We start from the raw sequence: 14,228 nt of genomic DNA, 5'->3' as shown, positions 1-14,228 counted from the left end.
AACCAGGGCAAAAGGCAGCGCAAAAAGGACAAGGCAAGAGGGGCAAGAAGGACGCAGGAGGGAGGCGAGAAGGAAGAGGCAGGGAGGGAGAAGGTGCACACAGGAGGAGAGAGAAGCAGATAAGGAAGAGACAGGGGGGAGAATGGCGGGGAAGGAGGCGAGGTGAGGCGAAGAGAAGGCGGAGGAGCACGTGGAGGAGGCAGGGGGAGGCAGGAGAAGGCAGGCTGAAGGACAGAGGGAGAAGGCGAGGAAGGAGGCGAAGATGAGGCGGGGGGAAGGCAAGGAGGAGGTAGCGGAGATGGCAGAGGAGGCGGCGGGGGATGAGATGACAGGGGAGGAGGCAAAGAAGGAAGGTGGAAGATGGCAGAGGGGAGGAGGCGGGGGACGAGATGGTAGGGGAGGAGGCTGTAGGAAGGAGGGAGATGGTGGGGGAGGGTAGCGGGAGCAGCCAGGCTCCTGAGTGCAATAAGTGTTAGGGACTTGTGCTTCTGCAAGGTACTCTCTGGATGATGATCTCTAGGGGGCTCCCACTGCTCTTCGCTAGGCTGAGCTCCCATAAGATGCAATATCTCTCTTACAGTTTGTGAAGTTGTGTTTCCAAGTGTTGACACATATCAAGATGGTCCAAGGGAAATACTTTGATGAGTTGTAGCTACTTTTTTGTACAATACGAGCCTAGACTATTACTAATAGGTAGGTTCATAATCTCATCTAAGTAATTGATGCGGACTCAATGCCAACTCAAGCCCATGGATTTTCCTAAGGATTAACTGACACCATAACACAACCAAAGTCCTGAAAGTGGTAGTCATGCAGAAGGTTCATATGCTATTGTTGGTTATGGTGTATTATCGATCTCATGGGGAAAGCGGGGTGGATGTAGATTGCACATAGCCAAGGTGACTAGGGTGTGTTTGGTGATATAGGGCACTTTGGCAGCATGGCTTTCTCAATCCAAACAAGAGATCATTGGAAGTTGCACCTAGAATAGCCAAGTCCAGGAAGGAGCCACCAGAGTTGGATTCACCAAGGGCCTATGTACCCAGGCTAAAAGTGTTCTTCTAGCATAAAAGTGCAACAAATACAAACGAAATACTGAACAACAGTCTACTTGAAGAGGACCATTATAAGGAATCATGCTCTCTATATATGAATCACATCCGTGGAAATTAGCAAAGGTCTAAGACATATGCTAATAAAACAAAGGGTGAGAGTGCTTGGGTTGGGGGTTATGTCATCTCCTCATCGTAGTCTGTTGATGATGACTTGGCCAGCATTTTAGTTCATAGTTACGAGAAACGCGCGTTTCAAGAGAAAAAATAGGTGGAACGATGTTTCAGGGTTGATCTGGAACAAAAACGGCATTTCTGTGAGAAACGTTCCCCCTAGGGGAAACGACGTGTTTCCCGCGCCGTTTCTGCCTGCAAACCCTAACAAAACAAAAAAATTCCTGCGTAGCCCATCACTTTTGTCGCCGCCTGTTCGTCGCTCCTTCCTTGCTTGCTGCTACCCCTTTTGTGTCCTCCCCAGTGCCCAAGGCTCAAGCCTCAAGCCGTGTCCTCCCGAGTGCCCAAGGCTCAAGCCTCAAGTGCCCTCAGCCTTCAGCCCTCTCTTCACTCTTGTCCTCCACTGTGCGCAGGCCCAAAGGCCCCTTCGATCTCATGTGAAGGTAAGCTCTCATTTCTGAATTTATTTTTATTCTTGACTCTTGAGTCTTGACCCATCCTACCCTCCTCTTTCAAGTTCCAATTTTCAGATTTGAATTGCATGTTTGTGCTGTAGCCTCCGTAACTTGCACACTTGCCTTGTTCTCGCCATGGCTGAGAGAGGCACCGTGAGCGAAGTCATGCAGTCAAATTATTGGTGGCAACAAGTTGAACTTGAGGGCAAGTACGATACCAAAAAAGGAGGAGCTCGTAAGTGGAGATGCAGGTTTTGAGGATTGCGTAGAGGTGGGAGCCCTGACAGGGTGAAATGCCATCTTCTTGGCATTAAGGGAGAGGGTATTGCAATCTGCTTGCAAGTACCTCAAGAACAAAAAGAGAGGATGCAACGGGAGGTCGAAGCATTGTGTAGCTCAAAGAGGACAAAGACCACGGCATCCATAGGTGCAGGAGCTACTTCAGGTTCAAGTCCTCATGTGGCTACTGCATTTCGAAGTCCTCTTCCTTCTTGTGCTACTGTTTCTTCTTCTAGGAGTGCACAGGTTCAGACACCAAATGCTCCTTCAACCTCCCAAACATAAGCAAAGCAGCTTATACACATCATGGCACCCGCAAAGAAAGGCACAAATAGATGCATCTGTGGCTCGTTTTTTTAATTCATGTGGGATTAGTTTCAATGTAGCTAGATCTGATTATTTCAAGGAGATGGTGTCTGAAATTGCTGCATTTGGTCCCACATATGTCCCTCCAACATATGATGCATTAAGGGAGAAGCTTCTACAGGATGAGGTGGTGGCAATGAATTAAGCCATTGAGCCTGTTAAGGAAAAGTGGCACGAGTATGGAGTGACTTTGGTGACTGACGGCTGGAGCGATGTACGAAGTCACTCATTGGAGGGCATTCTTGCATATTGTCGAGGGTCTTCACTATATATACACTCTTTAGAGTGTGGAGTGCAGCAAAAGCAACCAATTTATTAGTGGAAATGTGGGCGAAATCTGTGGAATATGTGGGGCCATCCAATGTTTTGCAACTTGTTTTAGATGGTGAAAATACCAACAAGGCAGCGAGCGCATTATTGGAACAAAGGTACCCTCATATTCAATGGAGTGCATGGGTTGCTCATTGTTTGAATAATCTTTTGAAAGACGTTGGCAAATTGGATTGGGTGAAGAATATTATTGCAAGTGGAAGAGAGGCAGTTAACTTTATGACACGACATCACTTTTCTCTTTCATTGTACCGCAAGTTTGCAAGAAAGGAGCTCTTGAGGTATGCAGAGACAAGATTTGCATATAATTTTGTGATGCTTCAAAGGCTCATTGAAAAGAGACCTGCACTTAAACAGGTTGTGGCAAGCCCTGAGTGGGATGCATGGCCCACTTCAAAGCAAGCACTTGGGTTGTATTGCTATGATTTGTGTATTGGCAGTGATGATTTTTGGGGTGATGCATCACACGTCATTGATTTGTGTATGCCTATTGTCAAATTGCTAAAAAAGGTGGATGGAGATGTGCCTTTCATTGGTAAGGTATATGAGGGGATGGATCGTATGATTGAAAATATTAGAGAGAAAGAGAAAGATCCCCAAAGATTGAGGGAGTTGAAAGAGTTGGCTGTGAGTAGGTGGAATCAATATTACTCTCTGATTCATGTAGCTGCCTTTGTGTTGGACCCGGAGTTTCAACACAAGGCAAGTTCACAACAGAGTGATGCAGAGGTGGTGCGTGGTTGGAACCTCACTCTCCAAAAGATGGTATCAACTCCGGATGCTCGAAGAACGGTGAAGGACCAACTTGCAAATTACTGCAATAAGGAGGGCATCTTTGGATGGGAAGATGCACAACATGACAGGTAATCATAAATCATTGTAATTTTCAGATTTCAATTATAGGTTGGATCTAGTACTAAATGCAAATTACATTGTGCATGCTTAGTACTACATACATCTGAATTTTTTTTGTTTTGCAAATTCAGATTTAAAGTTGGGGCTGTCACATGGTGGGAGGATTATGGAGCCGATTCCCCTGAGCTACAATGGCTTGCCATTCGGATTCTTAGCTAGGGTTGTAGCTCCTCTTCTTGTGAGCCCTTGTGGAGTAGCTTCGCCCACATCCACACAAAGAAGAGGAACCGTCTCAAAGTACACAGGGCTAATGATCTTATCTTTGTTAATGCAAACTTATGTTTTCTTAACAAGATGAGACAGGAGTATACACATGACAAGTATATTGGTTTTGATAGACCAGATGGGACCAATGGTACTGATGATGATGATGATGATTCCATGCCAGAGGAGGAGGTTGAGGTTGAAGAGGAGGATCCCATAGATCCACCAGATTATGTATAGGTCTTATGGGCCAAGGCTTAGGGCCAACACTTTTTGGGCTTTTTACCTTTGTAGTATGTACTCTTTCATTTTTGTCCTAGAGGCTGAGATGGAACTTGGAATTTTGCAATGCCATTTTGTTACTCTTGAGTCATTATGCAAATTGTAAATGCATGACACATGTGGTGTATATACTATAGTTTATAATGCATTGGAATTTGGCATTGATGATTGATCATTGGTTGAACTTTAATGTTGTCTTTCTTCATGTATTCTCAAATGTGAGTACTAAATGGTGGCTCCTTTTCCCTACAACATGAATTATGGGATAGCCATCCTAAGATGCCACGTGGCAACATTTGGCTTCCCTACTAAAGTACTACTCAATTACAAAGCCATTTAAAACACTACTAAACTAAAAACGAGTAAGTAAAATTCACCTTTGTTACACAATGAAGTCATTTTCATCATCATCTGTAGTAGATGACAACTTGGCCAGCAGCATTCATGTTGCATGCCTTAACAAGCTTCACCTTCCAAAGAAGTCCCGGTGAGTTCCCTTGATCGTTCCTGAAACCGTTTTTCTTTAACAAGACTATAAGGCAAACTGGACCGTGATATACCTGAAAAACATGGATAATATGCAAAGGTAGGAGTCAAAAATAGTATTCTTACAGGTACAAACTATGATTTCTTAAAATCCACATTATTTAGCAAAACAATTCTACTCTCAAAATGATTCCTGCATTAAATATGGAATGCTTCTGACATCATTTTCCATTGGCAAGATCATTACTGCAAAACAATAGATAGTCGATCAAATGCTCACCAATGTTTTCGAAATGGAAGAATGGCATAACAAGAACCATGCTCATAAATGAAGTCACAAACAGCTTTCCAGAAATGCAAGCCTTGAATGCCCTCATGTCTTTTGATCATATGTATCAAGTTACTGGCCTTGTCATATTAAGCAACTAATTGGACCTCTTCACACCTAGCATTGTTAAATATGGAAATATCTTGGCTATGGCTGAAGTTGTGGCCAAGTTTCCACAGACTGCCATATGATAATGGCTCCAAGACTATATCTGACAGAGGCAAATATCCTGCCTGCTCCATGGACCTTCTAAGTCTATTTGATTTGATGCGAATATTTTCCACTTGTAACTGGTGAATGTCTCCTACAGTAAATTGTAGCACCTCGCTGTCAATCTCAATCCAAGCCTTCCCAGGCCTCTTCCATGCACACACAGATTTCCTCAATTCTTCTACCTTTTGAACCTGTTCTGACATATGAGAATCAGTGTAAATGTTTGACATAAGAACATAGCCTGCAGCAACATTAGGATGCATCCAGGCTACTTGATCAAAGCATCGTCTTCCTAGCTCTATATTGCTGTATGTTTTGCAAGCAGTGAGCACAGATGTCCACCCAGTTACATCTGGTGGAATTGGAAGCGTATGAAGCAAGTCTTCAGCCTCTTTCAGGCACCCTGCACGGCCTAGAAGGTCAATCACGCAGTTCAAATGTTCAAGATTTGGTATGATCCCATGGTCTTGCATCATCAATTTGAAAAAACTGCAGCCTTCCTCCACTAGTCCTGCATGACTGTATGCCGTGAGAAGAGTATTGAAAGTCCCATCAAGGGGCTTCAAACCCTGTTGCCTCATAGCCTCAAGATATCGCACAGCCAACTTGTAATTGCCATGCTGAGCAGAAGCTGCAACCATGGCATCCCATGAGCCTACATCTCTGATAGGTAGTTTGCTAAAAACTCTCTGTGCGTCTTCCAAGCTCCCACATTTTGCATACATGTCAATAAGGGTATTACCAATAACCATATCTGATTCAAGGCCAATTATCAAAATCTGGTTGTGTATCAGATTACCATACCCTATGACTCCTATGCTGCTGCATGCTTTCAAGATGCACAAAAAAGTGACTTTATTTGGCTGAATGCCCGTTTGTTGCATTCGGTCGAAAAATGTGATAGCTGAATCACCATACCCATGCTGCACATACCCTGAAATAATCGCATTCCACGACACCAAATCTGGTACCTGCAACTTGTTAAACAATCTGCATGCATCCTCCAGGTTCCCACATTTCACGTACATGTCAATGAGCGTGTTCCCAACTACCAGATCTGATTCGAAACCATTTTGAATCAGCTGCTCATGTAGAAGCTTGCCTTGGTCAATGTCACCCATGCTGACACAACCTTTCAAGCTGCACAAAAATGTGACTGTGTCAGGCTTTATGCGTGCCTCTAGCATGTTCTTAAAAAGTTCAAGAGCAGGAAGACCATGCCCATCTTCAGCATATCCTGCAATTATTGTACTCCATGATACCACATCTCGAGATGACATTGCATCAAACATTCTGCGGGCCTCCTTCAGGCTCCCACATTTGGCATACATGTCAACAAGGCTGTTCCCAATGACCACATCTAATTCAAGTCCACTAATGATAAATTTTCCATGAACCAACTTGCCGTACTCTATGGCTCCCAAATTGCCACATACTTTCAAAATGCTGGAACAGACAACTTTGTCTGGCTTTATTCCCTTCTGCTGCATTTTCTCGTATAGTTCAAGAGCAACAACGTTGTAACCTTGCTGAGCATATCCTGCGATCATTATAGTCCAGGACACAACATCTTTGTTTGGCATACTATCAAACACTGCTTGTGCCTCTTCGAGGCTCCTACATTTGACATACATGTCCAATAAGGCGTTTCCAATGACATCATCAGATGCATGTCCCTGTCTGATTATCTGGTCATGAATCACCATTCCCTGTTTAATGGCTCCTAGATAACCACATGCTCTCAATATGCACAGAAATGTGACTTTGTCTGGCTTTATGCCACCATCCCACATCAGGCGGTATAACTCGAGAGACCGTTCCCTTTCACCAACCAGGGAATGTGCTGACATAATAGCATGCCATGTATAAATTGTCGGTTTGGAAGTTTTACAAAACACTAACGCTGCCTCTAACAAGCTCCCACATGATGCGAAAAGCCTGATACAGTGATCTCCTAAAATGGGCAATGAGTCAAGACCACTGCTGACCAGAAGCGAATGAAAATGCCTCCCAGCTGCGAGATCCTTACGTTTGGAACATCTCTGCGCAACAGAGTAAAGGTGGTCCCTTGATAAAGGGATCCCTTGGTGATGCAAAAGGCTTACTATCTGAAGTGCCTCGTCCAACCGTTCCGCCTTTAACATTTTGCTTGTATTCGCCAAAGATGAAAAATTGGCGCCATTCCCATGACCCTAAAGAATTCAGATCCATATTTTCAGACGACATATTGCAAGTAAGCCATAGGAATGGACCAAGAGCTCCCATGGTGCGTCATCTTCCGCATTAATGTGATCTGGAAGCTCTTTTGCAACTTGTAAGAGATTGTAATTTGGTCTGCCGGGGGGAATTTTACAGATCATCGACCCAAATGTCTTCCTTTGCCTCATGGGTCTAAGAAGCCTTCTTCTTTGTAACGCCCAATTCAACTCAGAGAAACCAATATAACTCCGGCTACAAGTACTCTGAGCCCTGCCTTCGATGAATGAATGATGAATTTGCAACACCTGTGATGGAAGCCCGTGTATAGGAAAGTTCGAATGATTTGCAAACTCAGTGAGTGTGTGTCTGTGTCTGTGTGTGAGAGAGTGTAGGTGAGAGTGTGAGAGACGATGGAGAGCTCTGGAGCCCTCTCAGCCCTGGACGACCCTCCGTCCCCTTTGTTGCCTCCCTCATTTTGCCCGTATTGCCCCCGTCAGCTGTACGGATTTCCGTACAGTCCGTATAGCCCCACTAACCCCTGCAGTTATCTACACAGCCTTCGGTTCAACCCTTCGTACAACCCTCCGTCCAGGCAAACGTGGTGCAAACCGCAGTACCTGCTTCATCCGTACCTGCAAAATCTGTACAGATTTTCCCACCCGTACAGCCCGTACAAGCTCTTTTGTTTTTTCTACTTCCTCTGTTCCTCCTGCTCGAGTCTTCATTCGACGCAAGCGCAGTGCTTTGCCTTCTTCATCCTCTTTCAAATCGGCAAAGCTTGATCTTGTAGATGGCCCTTCTTCTTCTCTGCAGCTGGATCTTCTACGTCAGTTATGCTCAGCCTCTGTCATAGATGTTCTTTCATCAGGTTCCCCGTTTGTTTGCTCCTTGGATTCTGCCCTTCTGGTTTCAGGACTTCGACAAGCTCAGCAGTTTGGAGTCTATCTCTACTTTATGGGCAGGGTTCTTTTTGCCGCTCAACTTCGTCGTTGAGCTGAAGCTGCAATGGGTTCGGATTGTATTTCCTCCTTTGTCTTTCTAGATTTTATTATGCCCATGTTTCTTCAACTGATGTGGTGGAGCGGCTAGTCAGTCGTGCTAGTGTTCCTGGGGTTGGTTTCTTCGCTTATGTGATGCCCTATGATCCACTTTTCGATCCTTCTACTACCCTTCTGTCTCACTGTCCGGTTTGGATTACTCTCAAAGCGTTGCATGTGCCTCTTCTTCAGCATCTTCCAACTCTTGCAGCTTTTTTGGGAAGGCCTCTTCATGTTCCGAGACAGGAGTTCTTGCAAGCTTCCCATGATGTTCGCCTTTGCGTTTTGTAGGATATGACGCAGCCCGTACCATCTACTCTGGATCTTGATTTGGGATTTGCCCATCCGATTCGCATCAAGCTGCATTTTGCATCTTTACCGGTGCCAACAGGTTGGTCATTTTGCACGTGATTGCCCTTCTACATCCAGGCCCATTTCTCCTGCTCCTTCAGCTATCAAGGTTACTCTCCCTTCTCCTCCGATTTCTGCTATGGCTTCTTTGGAGAAGCCTTCTACTGCTCCAAAGCAATACTGGAGGAAGGTAGATAAATCACAGGCAAATCTTCCTCTTGCTGAAGAAGCTCAAGTTTGCACCCTTGTTGAGCACCATCAGTCTCCTTCTACTCATGATATGGATGTACCCCTTGTAGACGGGATTTTATAGGATGATATGCATGCTGGAGAGTGTTCCATTCTTCAATCCTACATTGTATAAGCAAGCGATAAGCTCTCTCTTTGATGAATTCGTCATAGCCAAACAAGTTCTATGCAATAGGTATTGTGAGCCAAATCCCCCTTAGTGTGACCTTTTGTGCCAATAAGAGTGCCATTGCATCGTTGAAAGAAACATGTACATGTCTTTATTTGGAAAAGAGGTAAGCAATGCGTTGAGGTGATCCTATTCCATTTTTTTATCTTGTTTTTTCTCTTTCACCTCCATCACATACTCTTTTACATACTTCTACAGAATCATGATACACTTAGGGCCCCCCAAATAGTCCATTTTTTTGGGATGGTTATTGACTACAAAACTGAAATGCTTCTTTTCAAGTTGTGGAAGCGAGTGAATAGCAAAGAATGGTACTCATGATCTTACTGCCAAATTTGTAGTGTGTTTACTCAATTTTCGACCATCCTAAGAGACTTTGGGATTTTAGGCCAATGCATCAAGGAGCCCAAAAAAAAATCTGCATTTCTTTTTCATAGATCTCATGATTTCAACTAAATGACACTTTAAGTTCATACTCAACATTCTTTACTCCTATGAATGCACTAGGAATTCCTAATATGTTAGTTAGGGATCATTCTTGTAACTATGGATTTACAATTCATATGTTGATGATGCAATGGCCAATACAAGAAGCTTAATCAACCTAGCCTTTGTGTTTTGGCTGTTGTGGAGCAACATCTACATAAGCCTATCTAAGGCTATAGAAAGGTGTTCTTGTTTTATTTCAGGTTTATATTTGCAAAGTTTATTTAGTGCATTCGATACTAATCAGGTTTACCAAGCTACATGTTGGTAAACTGGACTAGCTTACTTACATGTAGGTCAACTATGTGTAGTAGTGTAGCAATTCGTCTAAAGAATCTAACCATATGTTTCTTTTTGTTGTAATAATTTTCTCTTTTGATAGGAATTTTAAGGCAAATATCACTAATAACTATGTATATACATAATGAAATATTCATTAAATGATTAAATAATTTTACTATTTCTATTCTCTATATTTTCTTTATTTTGAATTTCCAACTTTAACATTTTTAATTACATATGCTTAAATTAGTTAATTTTTAAACTGTATGAAGTTTAAGTCTTAGACTGTGTACATGCAATGTCTTTTTTGCTATTCTCTGTCACCAAACCATACATCTCTTAGGCATCTTGCCTACTATTTTGCATGTGATTGTGTTGTGTTTTATATAGAACTAAAGAATACATCTTTTAAGATCTTTCAAGCGCCTCATACATGCATGTGTTATACCCTTCAACAATAATAATTGCAAGGGAACATCCTCTATGGGTTCACCTATGCAAAAACCCTAAGTAGTGCATGGATTTGAGAATAATACCCTTATTATACATCGCATTTTTATCCTAATCCTTTGCAACCTTCTATAGTTTTTCTAAAAGTTCAATTTTGAAATCCATTTTAAAGGTATTTTTTTTTTTAAGAGTGTAAAATGTCCAATTCAGACACTCCTTCGTATGAATGCAGTTGCTATTTTACATATTACTTGGCAAACCCTTTGAGGGGCCTAGTTGAAATCATCCATCTTAATTGGCTCTTGTATGTAAATGTTACTTAGATTCTGAATAAGCCATCTCGATTGTGCCCGTATCTGCAAATACTATCCTATTTGTGCAAATATTTCACAACCTGCCCTTATTGTTCAAATTACGTTCTCAATTTTCACTACCTTCCTTGTTCTTTTCCCTTCTGCTCCGACTGTTCTTTTTTAGCGACGACTATTTCACTGAACCGACTACCTTTTTTTTTACTTCAATATGGCAGAATCAACTAAGCATTTTGCAAACAGGGCTTTCTCTCCAGAACCCAAAAGACAGTTAAAGGAGTCTCTGCCCCCCTTGGCCTTTTCATCTGAAGATGTTTCATATGTGTTTGACATGCTGAATGCGAATTTCAGCAAAGCAGAAGAGAATGGATGTTGCCTGCTTCGGAACTCACTTACAAAATGGAGTTGCCCTCTCTTGTGCATCCTCTAAAGAAGCTCTCCTAGACTGCAATCATCATCTTTTTCCCTGGGAAACTCCCTTTGGCAAACTGCAATCATCATCTTTTTCCCTAGGAAACTCCCTTTGGCAAATGATGTAGGATAGTGGGTTAATTCCCTATTAGGTGGCTGCTATGTGGAAGGAGTTTATTTTGCCTCTCGAGGATTCTATGAAGTCATGCCTTGGTCTCCTAATAAGGACTATCAAAATCTCATCAAGCACCATTGCCCTGTATGGGTTGAAGTGGTTGATTTCCCAGATTACATGAGGACAGAGCTTCCTGGCTTACCTATGACATTGGGACAAGTGATCTGTCCCCCTCACCCCACAGGTAATAAAAATCGCTTTTGCATCTTGTGGGATACAGATAGACCAACCCCTCCTTCTATTACTGTGGAGATTGAGGGTGTTAATCTGGGAAGGAAATATTTCACTTTGAAATGGGGGAATTTTGGTGGAGCTTGTTTTTCTTGTCACAAGTTTGGACATTTAGCTTCTGAGTGCCCCTCTATCCTTCATCTTCCTCCTCCAGTTGCCATTCCCTAGCCATCTAATAAAGGAGATCAAAAGGCATATGTGGAAAAGACAGAAGCCAAAGGGGCAAAGCCTTCAATTCATATAGGAAGTCAAGCCATTTCAGCTCAAAGTAAGGGTAAAGGAAAGGGCAAGCAAGTCGAAAATAATTCATCTTCTCATGAGGGATGGCAGCATGTCACGAAGATAGTGCCTCTCAAACAAAGACCTCTGCAATCCCATAATTGGGATGCTTCTGCTCGTTCTCCCAATCAACCATCTACCTCTTCTGATAGCCCAATCTCAAAGGCATGGGTCAATGTAGTCAAGAAGGGTATTCTGCTTTGTGAAGAAGATGATCTTGTCAGGGAATTGGATTCTAAAGGTCAGCAAGACCTTGAGGCTATGGCAGAGGCTTGATGCCTCCTTTTCTTTCTGAGGTTTATTTATTCCTTGTACACATTTTCATGTGTGCTTCTCTTAAATGTGTTTCTTACAATATACAGGGCCTCTACAATTTGAATAAATGGAGGCTCCTTTGGCACTATGTAAATACAACTCATCTAGATGTTGTGTGTTTGAAAGAGCATAATCAGCATTCTTTTGCTAGTCAACATGGGTTTTTTTCAAGATATGATATATTCTATGCTCTGATCAATTCTCTGGGGTGTGCATTCTAGCCATACATGAAATTTTGCAGCCCTATGTAGCATATAATGATCTTTGTGGCAGATGGATGATTATCCAATGTATGATCAATGGAGAAAATTTTGAAATTGGTTCCTTGTATGCCTCTCAGACTTCAGCTTGTAGAGCTCGAATGTGGGATTCCATGAAGAAATATCCTTGGTCCACTAATGCTATACTTTGTGGTGATTTCAATAATTCTCCTCACTAGAAGGACAATACTACTCATAAATCTCATATGCTACCCTCTAAAATTCAGCAATGGGAAGATTTAGTTGGAATATGGAAGCAAGAACTAGAACTAGAAACTGGAAATGAAATAACAAGACTGAAAGACAAGAAATACCTTGAGAAGAGTGTAGACAAGACACAAGCTAGACTGATAGATTACAATGATGTGACCCATTGAATATATGGGCCAAAGTACAAGACATAAAGCAAGAGTGCTTATGGGATAATTGTAGAAGTGCCACATGGCACACACTCAAGACATAAAGACTAGACTTAGACTTAGACTTAGACTTAGACTTAGACTAATGTAGACTAGGAAATAGTACACTTAGTGTGCACTTATCTCCAACACCCTCCTTAAGTGGACACTAGGAGTAAGACAGAAAGACAAGACTAGAAGACAGACATAAAGACTGATAGACTGAGAGAACAGATAGAAAACATGACAGACAAAAGATCCTGAGACACCCCTCCTCAAGTGATATCCTCATATGGGTCCACAGGGGTAGGGACAAGATGGATCTAAAACACAGCCAGATTGATAGACAAGTAGACATACAGACAAGAGTAGATAGACAGAAGATTGACTGTAGACAAATAGAAAGACCAAAACACTAGAACCCCTTGACCTACATCATCGGTGGTCAAGGTGGTAGACAAGACATAGAAGTAATCAGAAAGCCCACTTCTCATCATGTGAGGAAGGAATAGCAGGATCAATTGATGGAGATGTTGCAGCAACATGGGCTGAGGTAGATGCAGGGGCTGATGTAGAGGTTTTGGAGTAGCAGTCCCTCTCCCGGTGATTATCACGGCCACAAATGGTGCATGGATGAGCCTTGAAACAGTCCTTCTCCATATGATTAGTTTTGCCACAATGGGTGTAAGGCTTTCTTACCTTAGAACTTCCTTTCTTTGCTAAAAATGCAGTGTCAGTTACCTTTCGTTGTTGAGTTCTTTCTTCCTCTTGGAGAGCATTGATGATACCCTCAAGAGAAGGATTATTATGATACTTGAAGGTAGTGACAAGAGTAGCATAGGAGTCAGGTAAGCTTTTGAGAAGCACAGCAATAGCAATATCTTCGGAGATGGGAGACTTGACTGACGCAAGCTGAACCATAAGACTGCGAAGATAATTGACATGAGAGGCTATAGTAGCTCCTTCTTGCATATGTAGATCAAAGAATGAGATCATAAGTGCAATCTTAGAGTTTTTGGATCGGGCTCCAAAAAGGGTATCCAAAGTGATCCATGCTTGAGGAGCAGACTGTATGTCGGAGATGTGAAGAATGTAATCATCTCCAAGGCCGAGCAATATGATAGCATAGGCTTTATCATTCTTGGCAGTGACAACTTGCTCAGAGGGACCTTCGGGAGCAGCACGGTGAACAATGTCCCAAAGACCTTCTTTCATAAGATGGCACTTGATTTTGATTTGCCAAGTATGAAAGTTGGACCCATTGAATTTGTCGATAGATATGAGAGAATGAGAGGAAGATGCCATGTGGGAAGGTCTTACCTCTTGCTAGGATGCAAGGGCAGTGTCTATTCCCTTACAATATTGCAGAAATAAACGAGAGGAGAGATCCAAGAAGCCGGTTCTCTCACCACTTTGTCAAGGCCATAGCATATGACAGCCTATCGAAGCAGGAGGAACCAGCAAAAAAGAGAGACTACTCAGCAAACTTGAAAGAGGCAAAGCACAGTACCTTAATCCCAGGCAGAGGTAGAGGTGCAAAA

General features: G+C 42.6%; 1 protein-coding gene and 1 pseudogene across 1 annotated transcript; one reads left to right on the top strand and one right to left on the bottom strand.

Annotated features, from left to right (window-relative positions):
- The first annotated feature begins 2,047 nt into the window (after nucleotides 1–2,047).
- LOC147882814 (uncharacterized) lies at nucleotides 2,048–4,015 on the top strand (annotated as a pseudogene).
- A 295-nt stretch (nucleotides 4,016–4,310) lies between these two features.
- LOC147882813 (pentatricopeptide repeat-containing protein DOT4, chloroplastic-like) lies at nucleotides 4,311–7,558 on the bottom strand. Its single transcript, XM_087401145.1, has 2 exons — nucleotides 4,824–7,558; nucleotides 4,311–4,617 (listed from the first exon to the last, which is right to left on the bottom strand). The coding sequence occupies exon 1, from the start codon at nucleotides 7,226–7,228 to the stop codon at nucleotides 4,961–4,963; it is 2,268 nt and encodes a 755-aa protein (XP_087257271.1). The 5' UTR covers nucleotides 7,229–7,558; the 3' UTR covers nucleotides 4,311–4,617; nucleotides 4,824–4,960.
- Between the last annotated feature and the right edge of the window lie 6,670 nt (nucleotides 7,559–14,228).

The sequence above is a fragment of the Dipteris shenzhenensis genome, chromosome 29, assembly GCF_047967505.1.
Source record: "Dipteris shenzhenensis isolate YYH24624 ecotype China chromosome 29, Dip_SZ_1.0, whole genome shotgun sequence".
Classification (NCBI taxonomy): domain Eukaryota; kingdom Viridiplantae; phylum Streptophyta; class Polypodiopsida; order Gleicheniales; family Dipteridaceae; genus Dipteris; species Dipteris shenzhenensis.
This window is presented reverse-complemented; position numbering and strand designations above follow the sequence as displayed.